The 13,630-nt window shown below is 38.7% G+C and overlaps 2 protein-coding genes across 18 annotated transcripts in view; both read left to right on the top strand.

The window, feature by feature from the left end:
* The window catches only part of RALGPS2 (Ral GEF with PH domain and SH3 binding motif 2), a 368,517-nt gene extending 363,781 nt beyond the window's left edge, over positions 1–4,736 (top strand). For 9 of the 17 annotated variants that reach the window (XM_078392373.1, XM_072999585.2, XM_078392378.1 and 6 more), the window contains 2 exons: positions 1,105–1,207; positions 2,498–3,270. In XM_078392373.1, coding sequence (XP_078248499.1) covers positions 1,105–1,207; positions 2,498–2,523 — 129 coding nt within the window. In that variant the 3' untranslated portion in view covers positions 2,524–3,270. Of the gene's footprint in view, positions 1–1,104; positions 1,208–2,497 lie in introns of all 17 variants that reach the window. The other 8 variants (XM_078392375.1, XM_078392380.1, XM_078392381.1 and 5 more) reach the window with 2 other exon arrangements.
* The window catches only part of LOC140707034 (uncharacterized), a 46,673-nt gene that overhangs the window by 15,300 nt on the left and 17,743 nt on the right, over positions 1–13,630 (top strand). The window lies entirely within an intron of this gene.

The raw sequence follows: 13,630 nt of genomic DNA, 5'->3' as shown, positions 1-13,630 counted from the left end.
GGTCTTGACTTGAGAACTTAATCCGTATTGGAAGGCAGTTCTCAAGTCAAAAAGTTCTCAAGTCAAATCTGCATTTCCCATAGGAATGCATTGAAAACCATTTGATCCGTATCTGCTCTTTTCCGTCCATAGAAATTAATGGGAAGCTGCTATTCCTTCTTCAACCACTAGAGGGGGATATTTTGTTTATTTTTTTCTTAGGTCAAGAAAGGTTCAGGGAAGGCAGGGAAAATACAGTCCAGGCAGTACAGTGGACCCTTGACTTACAGAATTAATCCGTATTGGAACGGTGGCTGCAGGTAAAAAAGTCTGTAGGTCAAGTCTCCATTGAGCTACAGTGCATTGAAAACCAATTAATCCCGTAACAGGCTGTTTTTGTTCCATTTTGATTTTTTTCTGGTCTGTAAGTCAAATCTCAGTCTGCAAGTCAAATCTAAATTTTGCAGCCAGAGACGTCTGTAACTCAAAAAGTCTGTAAGTCAAGCCGTCTGTAAGTCAAGGGTCCACTGTATTAAATAGGATTCTCTCGTTTCAATGTTGTATGTATTTATTTCAGCAAATAATTCACAATTCCTACACCATAACACAAACACTTTTTCATTTGTGTTACCTTGTAAAACTAACTCTCACATTTCAGTGAAATATGTTGTTTCAAACTTGTATAGCTCTCATGTTACTGAACCTGATTCAACTGCATAGCCTACTGTTTTAGAAATCCCATTTAGATTTCCCATCTTTTTTTTCTTCTAGGTAAACTCCAGTTATTAAGAGGCACTTCTAGTGTTGTGTGATGAATCAAAATAGCATTCCATAGGCCATTGCTGAAAGGAGGGATAGTTACATCTGAACAGGTTCTTGAATCTGGACTGTATTTAGCAGATTGATTATAGACAATATGGGTTTTATTGTGTGCTAAATTTGAAAATGGTTGGATGAGTGAAGTTCTAATTTCTGTTTTTAAAGAACTTCATATCCCCACTGCATTTTCTTACCATTTTTGTGTGCTCCTAGAGTTATTTTTCAAATGCTGCAAGCTTTTCATAATTTGAATTTGTGCCATCCTGTCATTTGATACAGAACTTTAAAGACACTTATTTTACATAGGAAAATTTTCATGAAGTCTGGCTGCACGTGCTTGCTGAAGCATTCTGCAGCCATTGCCCACACTTCTTGCCAGTACTTCAGGAAATTAATATATCTCAGAAAGGTAAATGAGTTTACTTCTTAGCAAGATGGTAGGTTGGAACATAAGCCCTAACACAAGTACAAGTGTTGAAAAATAACCACTAGGTTTTACCCTCCCTGTTCTCCTTCCAGAAGAAAGTGAAGATATTTTTATTTAAGTAGGCCTTCAGCAGTTAAAAGGCTTCAGTTATAAGATTTCTGATGGTGTCCCAGTTACTGTTTTAAGATAATTATTATTAATGTTTAAATTAAGTGATCTTGAAGAGTTTTAATTTTAATTGAATTTTAATTATATAATTGAATTTAATTATATGATTTTGTGATTTTATTATATATGTATTCTGTTGTTTTAAACTGTTCTGTAAGATGCAACCAAAGATGTCCAAGATACTTCTAGAAGCCATTGCAATTCCTTTGCCTTAAAGTCTGATCATCCCAATAAATCACTTATCCATGCTAAATCTAGCATGTTATAACCATGACAAAAATGTAGTTATTACACCTCCTGTTTTTTGTTTGTTTGATTTATTGATTGATCTGCTGTTATCCTGACTGGTTGAAAAAATAGTTAAAGAGTAGGGTTCCATTTCAAGTGGAAGGCAAGAAAATTTTGACAGGAGGTGTTCCATTTCTGCTCCACATGGTTTGTGTAGATTCTACAGCATGAGGCTGATTATGTCAACATTAAGGCTGATTATGTTAAAATTAAATATTTCCCCCTTTCATTTGAAGATCCCTGTAGGTCCCAAGTTTCTGGAATGAGAGAGAGCAGCAATTGTCAGTAATGAAAGACTTCCAAACAGATTATTCCAGACCCATAGGGACATCAGAATGAGAGGATGAAATGATTAATTTTTAAAAAATTGACCTGACTCAATGATGCCATCAGTCTTACTCTGCAGAACTTACACAAACAGGATTTTAGCCAATATTTAAACAATTAATTTGTTGAGGTTGCTTATACCCAACTTATTTTTCAGTGAGATCAGGCATTCTTCAGGAATAATCAAATATAGGAATGAAATATCAGGGGATAAGGGGGCACGCTGCCCCTTTCTATCCTCCATAGTTAGATCTACTAGTTAAAATAAATCCCTTTGGCAAATGAGACAAAAAATGTTTAGGAATGAAAATGAGCTATCTAAAAATGGTTCAAGCTGAATCTAGTATGTTCCTTGTTTGCACATCGGAAGGCAATCAGAACCATCTGCTTCAATTCTAAACTTCTGGTAGCTCTATTCCTTGCTGTATCAGAATCAGGCCACAGCTTAGACATTGATTTGCCTTTTTAAAATATTGTATGTCTTTTTAGGTCCCTGCCAACTTGATGACTTTTGAGTGACAAGCTTCTTCAGAACCTGAACCAAGATGACAGTTCAGAATATTGTCTGTCTCATAGTTGGAAGAAGAAGGTCCCGATAAAAGCACACCATCTTACTTTGTGCCAGAACAAAGATGATAAACAGAATTTCAAAATCTCTGACCTACTGAACAAACAAACAGAAAAGCACTAAGAGGTTAGGGGATGGAAATGCATCATGAACTGCCATGTAGTGTTGCTTAAAATTCTCTGGACTGATCTGTGGAAACTAATGCCTTAAAAAATGAAAGGGAAACCAATATGAAAAACCAGTGTGTCTGTCTGTCTGTCTGTCTGTGCGCATGCGTGTCTGTCTGTGTGTGTCTCTCTCTCTGTGTGTAGTTGGTTTGCTTATAGTTGGTTTGCATTTAACATTGTAGTTTTTGGTTTAAAAGCCCATCATTTTTTGCATTTTTTGTGTGAAAAAGACATAAACTCAGAATATTTTCTGAGTTGTGTCAGGATGAAAGTTTGCAAGGATGTAACATATGTGTTATTAAAAAATGTGTAGATTGTACTAGTATCCCTCAGTCTGTACGAACTTTTGTTTTGTTCATGTAATTAGTTCAATTAGATCATTTGTTTAGGTTTAGATGTAAGAACTGTAACATATGCAATTTTCTTATCTTTTCACAAAGCACTGATGTTGCAGAATTTGGTACTGTATGGGGATTTTTATTCCTTTTAGGGACACACTTGAATATTTAAACATCCTTTCTCCCTTTTCTTGGAGCATTTGGTTCTCATTTCCCTCATCTGCAGGATTTTGTAAATTCAGCTCCAGGAAGTGTTGGTGAAGGTTTTTGTCTCACTCAACATGTTTTCAATACACACACTCACTTCCCAAAATTCACTATAGGTACATATTGTAAAGTTCTTCTTTGGTTCTACTTGCTGTTGAAATTTATTTGTCTCAATGCATATTGCCATTCTTATAGACACACAAGCAAGTGTTTATATTTTTCATTTGGAATTGTAAGTTTCATTTCCTTCTTCCATACTGGGCATGAAAAACAGATAATAAGCATTAACTGTGAGGCTAGTGCTCGTGAAGTACAGCTCCTGGAAAATCAGGGAAAACAGTAATGTAATATACAAGCAGGAGCACAGTGGGTAAGACTAAAAGAGGATGATTTGCATACTTTCCCTCCTATATGATTGAGGAATGTCTGTTCTGGTCTTATAATGATGTTGTAAAGAGAGCTGGTGTCTTGTTCTGAGTCACTTTTACTTTACACTTGTGTTTCCTTACCAGAAGTATTACTGTACATAATTTGCACAACTTGTTTTCCATTTTTTAAAAATCACTGTGTTTTTCTTTTCAAAGTTTCTGAAGGAAAAAAAAACACTATTTTGTGGAAAGAAACCCTGTGGAATCTTGCTTTTTTAGTAAAAAGAGAAAACACACTAGGATAGATGCATTACAAGCTTACCAGAATTGTTCTTTGTGCTTTTATAAGTAGAAAGATGCAAACTGCCATCTTGAAGATGTAAAGTTGCTAAAGACACACTGTCAGGTTTATTTTTATATGGTGATTTCATTATATTTTGACATATCCAGTGGGTTTTTCTGACAAGTCTCCGTTGTCTATCTGGAGTTTAGTACACTACATTCTCCTTTAGTGTGTTTTTACTGCTTTCCTAAATGAGGCTTGCTTTGATAGACTTGTAACATTGACAAAGACAAATTAATCATATCAAAATCTAAAGGAAGCTGAACATTGCTGTGAAGGGATCACACCCAAAATGGTTACATTAATTAGCTCATATGCACGTTGAGAGATGATTTACACACAAATCCTTCTATAGCTTTCGGCTAATTTTCAAAAACAGTAAAGAGTAAGCTATTTTAGTGACTTTCAGGAAAAATTTAATCCAAGTTCAAATGTAATACATCCATGTCAAAAGTTTGATAGAAGATGATAATTCTTAGTGGAGAACAGAAGATTGTGACGATTTCAGCATATGTTTCATACATTTTCTCTTTTATCTTGTTTTGGGCTAGGGATGGAGATTTCTTAGAGCAAATGTCAAGCCATTCAATTTTTTGTGGTATATTTTTCAAAGATAAGTTTCTTAAATATTTTTACATGCATCCTAATGTCCCTCCCAGTCCCCAAAATCAAAGTGTACTTTTTGTTTTTATGCTTAACTTATAAAATCATCTTTTTAATAAAATAGCATTAGGTTTTGTTGTTGTTTTTAAAGTTAGTATTGATAAAAATAACTAACTTAGATTTTTGCTTCAAAATGCATTAATTCACAGTGACATAAAATTTCAGAACTCAGTGCTATGAATGCCATCAGATTAATAAACGTACAGACTGTCTCTGAAAGAAGGCACTTTTATTGCTACCACACTGTGTTAGAACATTGACCTAGCTGTATGAATTTTTATACTAACAAAGTTCTGGATAAAATTCATTTGACACTGATAAAATGAAAATGTGGCGGCTTCAGTTTTATGACTCCAACTAAACCAAATTAGATACTCTCACTATCATTAATTAAAATGCTAGTTTTCAACAATATACTCCATGTAACTGGAGTTCACAATCCAAGTCATGTTCGTAATCTCTGTGAACACAAAATTAAACATTGAAACACTGAAAGTATGCCTTCAGAGTTTACACTGAGTCACAGAATGTTTAATCCTAAGTGACAAACACCAATCTATTAAAAGCCGAAAACAAACAACCAAAAAATATTAAACAGGTTCAAGGAACATTGCAATATCTTTCTGTTGTACTAGTTTCTCACTTACATATTTCTATGACACTTCTTTGTTATGCATACGCTGATATACCTCTATTGCACACCTTAAATTAGGGCTAATTTCACAAAATCATTATGAATCTTTTTTTCATTTTAAAACGTTTTACTTGCTCATGTGTATTCTGCTGTCCTAGATTATTTACCCTTGCCTTATTGTTCCTTGGGACATGGTGGCACTGCGGGTTAAACCACAGAAGCCTCTGTGCTGCAAGGTCAGAAGACCAGCAGCCATAAGATCGAATCCACGCGATGGAGTGAGCTCCCGTGGCTTGTCCCAGCTCCTGCCAACCTAGCAGTTCGAAAGCATGTAAATGCGAGTAAATAAATAGGTACCACCACGGTGGGAAGATAATGGTGTTCCGTGTCTAGTCACGCTGGCCACGTGACCACAGAAACTGTCTATGGACAAACGCTGGCTCTATGGCTTGGAGACGGGGATGAGCACCGCCCCCTAGAGTCAGACACGACTGGACTAAATGTCAAGGGGAACCTTTACCTTCGTTGTTCCTTAGATATCCAGCAAGAGATTGATTTAGTAATAACACAAACCTGCTTTCTTTACAAGTGTCAGCCAAGCAACAGAACATGTTTTTCATGTGAAGAACCTGTATTTTCCACATGATGAAACAGCAGCTGCTTCACAAATATGTTTTTTTTTCTGATTATAGTAATAATCAGTTCAAGATAGTGTCTACCCTCCAAAAATGTATCTTGAGGCACACATATTTTCTTACCTGGAAATGATGAGGACTGAGAGAACTTGCATAAACTGCTCACTTGAATTACAAATGCTTGTTTATAACATTACTGCTACCGGATACCAAGAGTGATATAAAAGTACATTGTAAAGTCAAGTAAAGCTCATGATTTACATTCCAGTATTGAAGCACATTCCTGTATTAATCAGTCACATGTAAGTCTTTTTCATATTAAGTTTAGGTACAATGTGATCTTCTTGAGGCTCCACCAGTTGCCTTCTTTTCCTTACCCTTTTTAAACATAGTCCTTTTTCATTCCTCAACATGATTAATTGTGTATTACTTTTCTCCACTTGGTATACTGCCTGCTTCAACATATTTAAACTGGTATGTAACAGCCAGTTTTCTTTTTCTTGAAAATTTAACATCTCAAGAGTTTGTGAATTCCAACCTTAAAAATAGTATATGACTGAGGTTACAAGCCAAGATTAAAATTATAAGCAAACATGTAACATTTATCCAAAGAAGAATTAATTTGTTTAGGAGTCAATTTTTTCCATACATTACTTTTCCTTAATAGAAAACCTTTCAGTAGGATTCACTGCAACAGAATTTGGTTCTTGGATTTTGTTACACCAGCTTCTAAAACATACATACAGCTTTTGGTCAAATGTTTTTGGTATGGAAACTGTATATCTGTTGGCTGAAGTGTGTGTGTGTGTGTGTGTGTGTGTGTGTGTGTGTGTGTGTGTGTGTTTAAAGCAAGACCTAAAGCAAGGCCTTCTCTGAAGGAAAGGGTTTTCCCTCCATTTCTCAAAGTTCACCATATAAAACAGCCTTGACTAACTTAAATTGAGCATTGATTCAAGTGGCCTGTCACAATCCCTACATTGCACCTGCTTGTTTCACCAAACAAAGAGCTCATGCTATGTGCCCCTCAGCTGCCACCAGTTGATTACATCAACAATGCCTACTATTCTTCCAGTGGCCTCTGAATCACACTCTGGGTGATTCACGCCTGCGCGGACCCTCATCGGAAGATTCTAGAGCTTCTGCGGTAGCAAAAAAACATTAGAATAAGCCCCTCCCCCCATATAAGTACCTTGGTGCCAAGACTCTCCCTTCAGGTTTCTTTCAACCGCCACGTTGAGAGCCTTGTATTCTTGCTTCTGTGAGTTGAAAGTGAAAGAGTCTTACTCTTGATTCCTTTTCTTTACATACAGTTTATTTTAAATTTTTTATTTTATCGATATCTTAGATACAAACGTTCTGTTTCTTTCTTTCATTTTTGCTCAGCCCTCAGCCACAGCACTCCCCCATCCTGCTTATTTTTCTTAAACCATTTCCCCCTATGGTCTGTGATGACAAAAATACTACTTTCTGATGGCCATGCTAAGTTTCTTTTTTTCTTGGGTAAGGCACACCAAATGTCCTCTTGCCCCCCACTGTAACAATTTTAAATGCAGAGTCCTCTGCTCTCACTTTTCAAAGCTTAAGCTCTGTCTTTGGGAGCAATCCCTCCAACCGGCAAAAACTATGGCTCAGCCTGCCTATAAAACCACCTCTCAAGCCAAGGCTATGGAAAAAGCCATCTCAGAATCTTTGAAACAATGTCCATCAGCCACACCATTGCACTCAGATGCTCCATCAACTTCATCAAAGACCTCTAAAAATCACAGAGTAAACATTTGATATTGAAACCCTCGACATTGAAGTCCTCTGCTAAATGATAACTGTCCACCAAAGCCTCTTTAGCTCCAGAACCATCACTATCTAAGAGGACTAAACAGCACAAATCTAAAACATCCACAGTCATTCCACAGAATCCTGTGAGTTAATTTATGTTGGTTCACACTCTGATGATGATGGACTCCCATCCCATCAACCATGTTCTCAATCACCACAGGAGAAAATCACAGATGTTTATGATCATTCATTAAATATCATTTGGTTTCACGTTGATTCGTTTGTTTTTATTCACGTTTACACTATTCATTGACTATCTAGTTATTCTCTAGGCTTTTGAACTCTTTCCTATTCTCCCTAGCATTACAACTGTCCAATCTCTGTCTAAACTTCCTCAAATCTCCCAACTCTCTTCTATCTCCAAAACCACTTTTCTCCAACTCTCCTCTCTAACTCCCTCACCAACTCTCTAACTAACTAACTATTCTTCTGGTTCCACCCCTCCTGTCCTCTCATAGGCTCCTGCCTTTGAGCTCACCATGATGGGCAGGTATGACGTGGGGGTTCCGCCACATACCTTCCCCCGTAGAAATTTTGTTCCATGGGGTAAAACTTACAGTGGACTTACTTAGCAGTTTTCAAAAAAAATGTTTTTCCCATAACATTTCTCAGTTATACATTTTAAATCACATTTACTTTTACTCTTTTACGTAGTTTACGTATGCATGTTATTGTTTATTATGATACAACACATTTTAATCTTGTCACTTTCCACATTTAATTTGCATTTCGTACCATTTCTTTACTACTATACTGTTACTTTTATCCTTACTTACCATTTGTTCATCTCAAATTTACATTTTAATTACTTCTCTTATTTATACATAGCTAGAACCTTTTAATTAGAGCATTTTTCACATTAAAGTTACGTGTTACATTAGTCTCTTTTGTCAGTCGTCTGGTCTCCTTGTCCAGGCATTGGCCCCCATATTCTGAGTCCTTTTAACTCTCTGGATCCCAAAGTCACAGTCTTGTAGGAGTATGACACACCTCCTCAGTTTCCTATTGTTCTCGTTGTCAATCCGCAACCAGAACCTTGGAGAATGGTCATTGCATGGAACAAAATGTCTTCCCCATATATATGATTTGAGCTTCCTCAAAGACCATATAATCACCAAACACTCACAATTGATGGTGGATAGATGTCTCTCGCTTGCCTGCAGATTCTTACTCAGGAACATCACTGGATGATGGTCTCCTTGTCAGCCTGGCTCAGCATGGCTCCTGGGTCAAATCTGGACACATCAGGGATTATGGCAAAGTCCCTCCAGAACTCTGGACCTCTCACAACATGACCAGCCATCACTGCAGTCTGCGATTTCTCGAAGGTCTCCTGGCATCTGCTCGACCACAGGATCTCTGCTTTTCTCTTGGCTTTTACCTTTTTATGGGGGGGTTCGCCACTGTCTTTATGATGTTCTGACTCAGGAAAGATGAAAGAGGCTTCAGAATTAAGAAATAAAGGGTTTTTATTAACATAACTTGGTTCAACTCTTTCTTCAACATCAATAGGTTTCTGTAACTTCAAACAAGGTGGGGAATCTTCCCAAAACCATGCTAATGATTTGTCAACAGGTAGGTCTTTTAATAATAAGTTTTCACAGTTTTCTCTTTCTCCGTTGGCACTCTCATGAACCCGTTGCGGACCACACAAAGAGTCCCGCAACAGGGATGGCGGGCCCAATCTCCCTCTTTCAACAGCTCTTTCTCTACTTCCGGATCTAATTGATGCACCATTTTCTCTGGACCGTGACCCCTGTGATAAACCAGAACTGTCCATTCTTCAGGGTTAAGACCGGGTATTATAGGACTGGACTTTTCTCTAACTGACTCTTTGTACTCGTCATCTATATCACTCTTAGCCGGTCTTTTCTGTGGGACTGAGAACACTCGCACTTCTTCGTCTGGTTCTTCAGTCACTTTCTCCTCTATCACGGTCACTTTCTGGGTCTCCTTTGATTTACTCCCTTCTTCTGTCGTCAAGAACACGTCTACGCTCTCCCTTTCGCGGCTCCAATCTTTCCCCTTTTTCTCAACTGATGACTCTGACCGTTTTTTCCGTTCTTCCTCCTCGCGCTTTCCCCCGCTTTCCCCTCCTCCTATCTCATCCTCGCGGATCCTTCTCTTTTCCTTTGCGCGCGCATCTGTCATTTGCTTTTCTTTTGGTCTTGCTCCTAACTCCCTTTCAGGCTTTATCTCTTGATCTATCTCGGATGGTTGAGGGGACGGCTCACTCTTTGATGTTCTTGCTATTTCCTCCTCACACTTTTCTAAAGGAGAGGCTTTTTCTCTGGAATTGGCTACCCAATAGCTTGCTTTCCTTATCAAAACTTTTACTCTTGCTTCCTTTATTTGTTCTATGAGCAAAGTAAAGCTTATTTCTATTTTCTCAATGTTATAATAGTGCACTCCTCTTCCTTCCCAGTATTGCATTTCATCTCTTGGGCTCTTCTTCTATTGTATATATGTATTTTATTTCATTCATCTTGTATTTTATTCTGACAGGATCTGCCCAGTTTATTTGCATCTTCTTCTTTTTTTATAGACCTCAGCCTCAGAACTTTCTCTCCTGGACTGAACGATCCATCTCTGGCCTTTTTACCAAACCATAACTTTGGCTTCCCTTGCTGGTTCTGTAGGCTTTCTGTGGTTAAATTTAGAGATTGTGGCAAGGGTTTCCTTAAATTATCTATGTCCTGGATCACTGTCTCTGGGTATTCTCTCTGCTGTTTTCTCCAGTTTTGTTTGCGTAAATCCTAATGTCCCTGCACTTTCCCTCCAGACAGCATTTCATATATATGCATATACCCAGGGTTGTATTTTGTGATCCCAGGCATTGGGATTTTCTGCTACATAAGCTCTGATCCTTCTCACTTGGGTCCCATTAAATTTCTCCCCTAATCCATTTGTCTGAGTATAGTATGGGGATGATGTAATAAGAGCTATGTCACACAATTGCCACAGCCTTTTCACTAATATGGAAGTGAGTGATGTTCACCTTTTGGTTACTTTAGATAATGGTCTCACATTGTCCAGTCCTATGCGTAGAAATGGGGTTAATGTCATTGGTAAAGGGTACAATTTAGATTTAGTGTCATTTCCATCACTCTGCCTCTACCATATATCATAGCATTGCCAATATGCCTTTATCTGTTTCCCCATTCCAGGCCAGTTAAAACTTTGAGCTATTCTCTGCTTAGTTCATGTGATCTCTAAACGAGCAGCAAAAGTGTCTGTATGTCCTTTTTCTACAATTCTTTCTTTGTAATTAGTAGGAATTATCAGCTGTTTGTGAATGTTTTCCCCTCCCCTCTGAAGATTTACTAAGACCTCTCTGTATAATACGCCTTTCTCCACCAAGTACCTTTCAGGGTTCTCAGGGCTTATTGGTCCTTCTTGAACCATATTAAAGTATTGTTCTAGGGTTGAATCTTCTTTTTGTTCCTTTTTTAAAGTGTTATCATAAGGATTCCTTATTGTTACTAAATCAGCTGTCTCATCTGCTTCATTCTCCTTTATTATTTCATTAGGGAGTTCATCTTTTTCCTCAGATGCTTCCTTTTTTTTCTTTCTGGGAGCGAGTAGTTACTAAAACACTCCTAACATGCTCAGTTAAATCTAGCCCAATTAAACAAGGTGCAAGAAGCTGCTCTGTAATAGCTACTCTCCACATACCAGTCCACTCTTTATAGTTTATATGTACTTTAGCCATAGGTAGAGTAATCAATTCTTTCCCAGTTCCTTTTACTGTAATTTTCTCATTTGGAATGATGTCCCCTTGTGGGATAATCTCAGTATGATATAAAGTTATTTGAGAACACGCGTCTCTCAATGCCAGATATTTGATGTTATTAATATAAATGTTTTCTCCAGAACAATGCATCAACTCCATGTTGCTTTTGATATAGTAGCAGTGACCAATCTCTGCTGTAGGTGGCACTTGTTCCTGACTCTCTGTTTTGTCAGTTAAACCTCCATTTTGCCTTGCCTCAGAATTCTTTTTCTGCTATTGGACATAGTAAACCTTCTTTGCCACATTTCTCCCTTCTTTCTGTAGATTAAAATCTTTATTCTTTGATGTTAGACATTGACAAATGAAGTCCCATGGTTTTCCATAGCCATAACACATTTTTGGGCCTCTCTGTTCAGAGAAAGGGTCTTGTCTCCCTTCCCTTCACTGCTTTTATACTTCTGTTGATTTTGCTGTGGGGGTTTGTCCCTAAAATGGCTTCCATTTGCCTGTTTGTTTCTGGGGTAATCCCTGGTCTCTTCCTTTCTGTCCTCCCAGCTTCTATCACCAAATTTTACCACAGAAAATTTTGGATTTTTAATCTCTGAAATATAATCTGCTGTCTCACTCGTCTGTTGTACTGTTTTGGGTTTTTATTTCCAACTGTTTTAACTACAATTCCTATTCTTTCTCTAATTTCCATTTCTCAAACTCTAGGGAGCTTTCTCTCCCTGAGGCACCCTCCTGCTGAGCCTCTCCTTGCTCTATCATTTCAAGAGAGCTTTCCTCTTCCTGAGGTAAATCTTGCATATCAGCAGCTCCATCCATAGCATACTTTTTCCCGTCTTAGAAGGCATTTATGTATTTCTTTTTCATTTGATAAGTTGGTTTATTCTTGTGAAATCAATAGTTAAGCAAAATCAGGCCTCATTTTAAAATGCTTTTTTCCTTTTGAGTTAGAGAGAGTTAGTTAGTTACTTTGTAGCACTTTGCTGGCAGCCTCCATGAATTGCTACTCTGTTTCTTCTCCTGGCCTCCAGACAGTCCCTTGGTCTGACACAATATTTCTATTTGCCTCCAGACCTCGAAAGGGTTCATAAATATTTCCTTGATTTAACCTGTTGTTTTCAATTACCTTGGCCTCCACTTGTCCCTTCAGTGCTCCCCTCTCAGAGCTTGGGATCTTAAGCTAGCCTACTGGTCTTTCACTTAAAGCCTGAGGTAACCTTAAACTGTTGAATTTTCCTCTGAGCTTTTCCCTATCCTTAGTCTTTCCCCCTTTCAGGGGTCCCTTTTAAGCTTTTCACCAAGATAGTTTCAAGGGTCCCATTCTTTCACTTACAGTACCAGGCTATTAGGTCTCTTAAGCTCAGGAAATTCACTTTTTACTTTGGCTTACTGGACTGTATTCAAATCCCACTGCTACCATCACTTTGTTGCATACACCCCATGTCCTTTGTTTATTTTACCTTAAACACAAGTCTGCCCTCTGGATGCATTTTCTCACTTCACGCTGCCACCACGTTGCCACCAGGTATTATTCCCTCAATACCACATAGATAGCTCTTAGACATGTGCTGCCCAAACAACAGGTTTATTTATACAGTGGTGCCTCGCATAGCAAGGTTAATTGGTTAAAAAAAAAACATTGCTATGGGAAAACATCACTAAGCGAAACGCGTTTTCCTATAGAGATGCATTGAAAACTGGATAATCTGTTCTAATAGGAACTGATTATCTGGTTTTCTCCCCCACCATCGGGTGCAGTGCTTTGAGAGAAGCTTGGGGGGGAGACGGGATTGGCTCCTGCCTTCTCCCCCACCACCCGGCTTCTCCCAAAGGGCTGTCCCGATGGTGCTTGCAGCAGTGGAGGAGGTGCCCAGTGGAGGAGAAGGCAGGAGCCGATCTGGCCTTTCTCCTCCACCGGGCACCTCCTCCGCTGCTGCAAGCACAGTCGGGGCAGCCCTTTGGGAGCAGCCGGGCTGCTCCGAAGAAAGGCAGAAGCCGATCCGATCTCCCCCCCACCGGGCGGCTTCTCCCGCTGCTCCCGATGGGGGGGGAGATCGGATCGGCTTCTGCCTTTCTTCGGAGCCGCCCGGCTGCTCCCAAAGGGCTGCCCCGACTGTGCTTGCAGCA

Source organism: Pogona vitticeps, chromosome 4 (genome assembly GCF_051106095.1).
Source record: "Pogona vitticeps strain Pit_001003342236 chromosome 4, PviZW2.1, whole genome shotgun sequence".
NCBI lineage: Eukaryota > Metazoa > Chordata > Lepidosauria > Squamata > Agamidae > Pogona > Pogona vitticeps.
The sequence above is the reverse complement of the archived record's forward strand: the minus strand, read 5'-3'. Positions and strand labels throughout refer to the sequence as shown.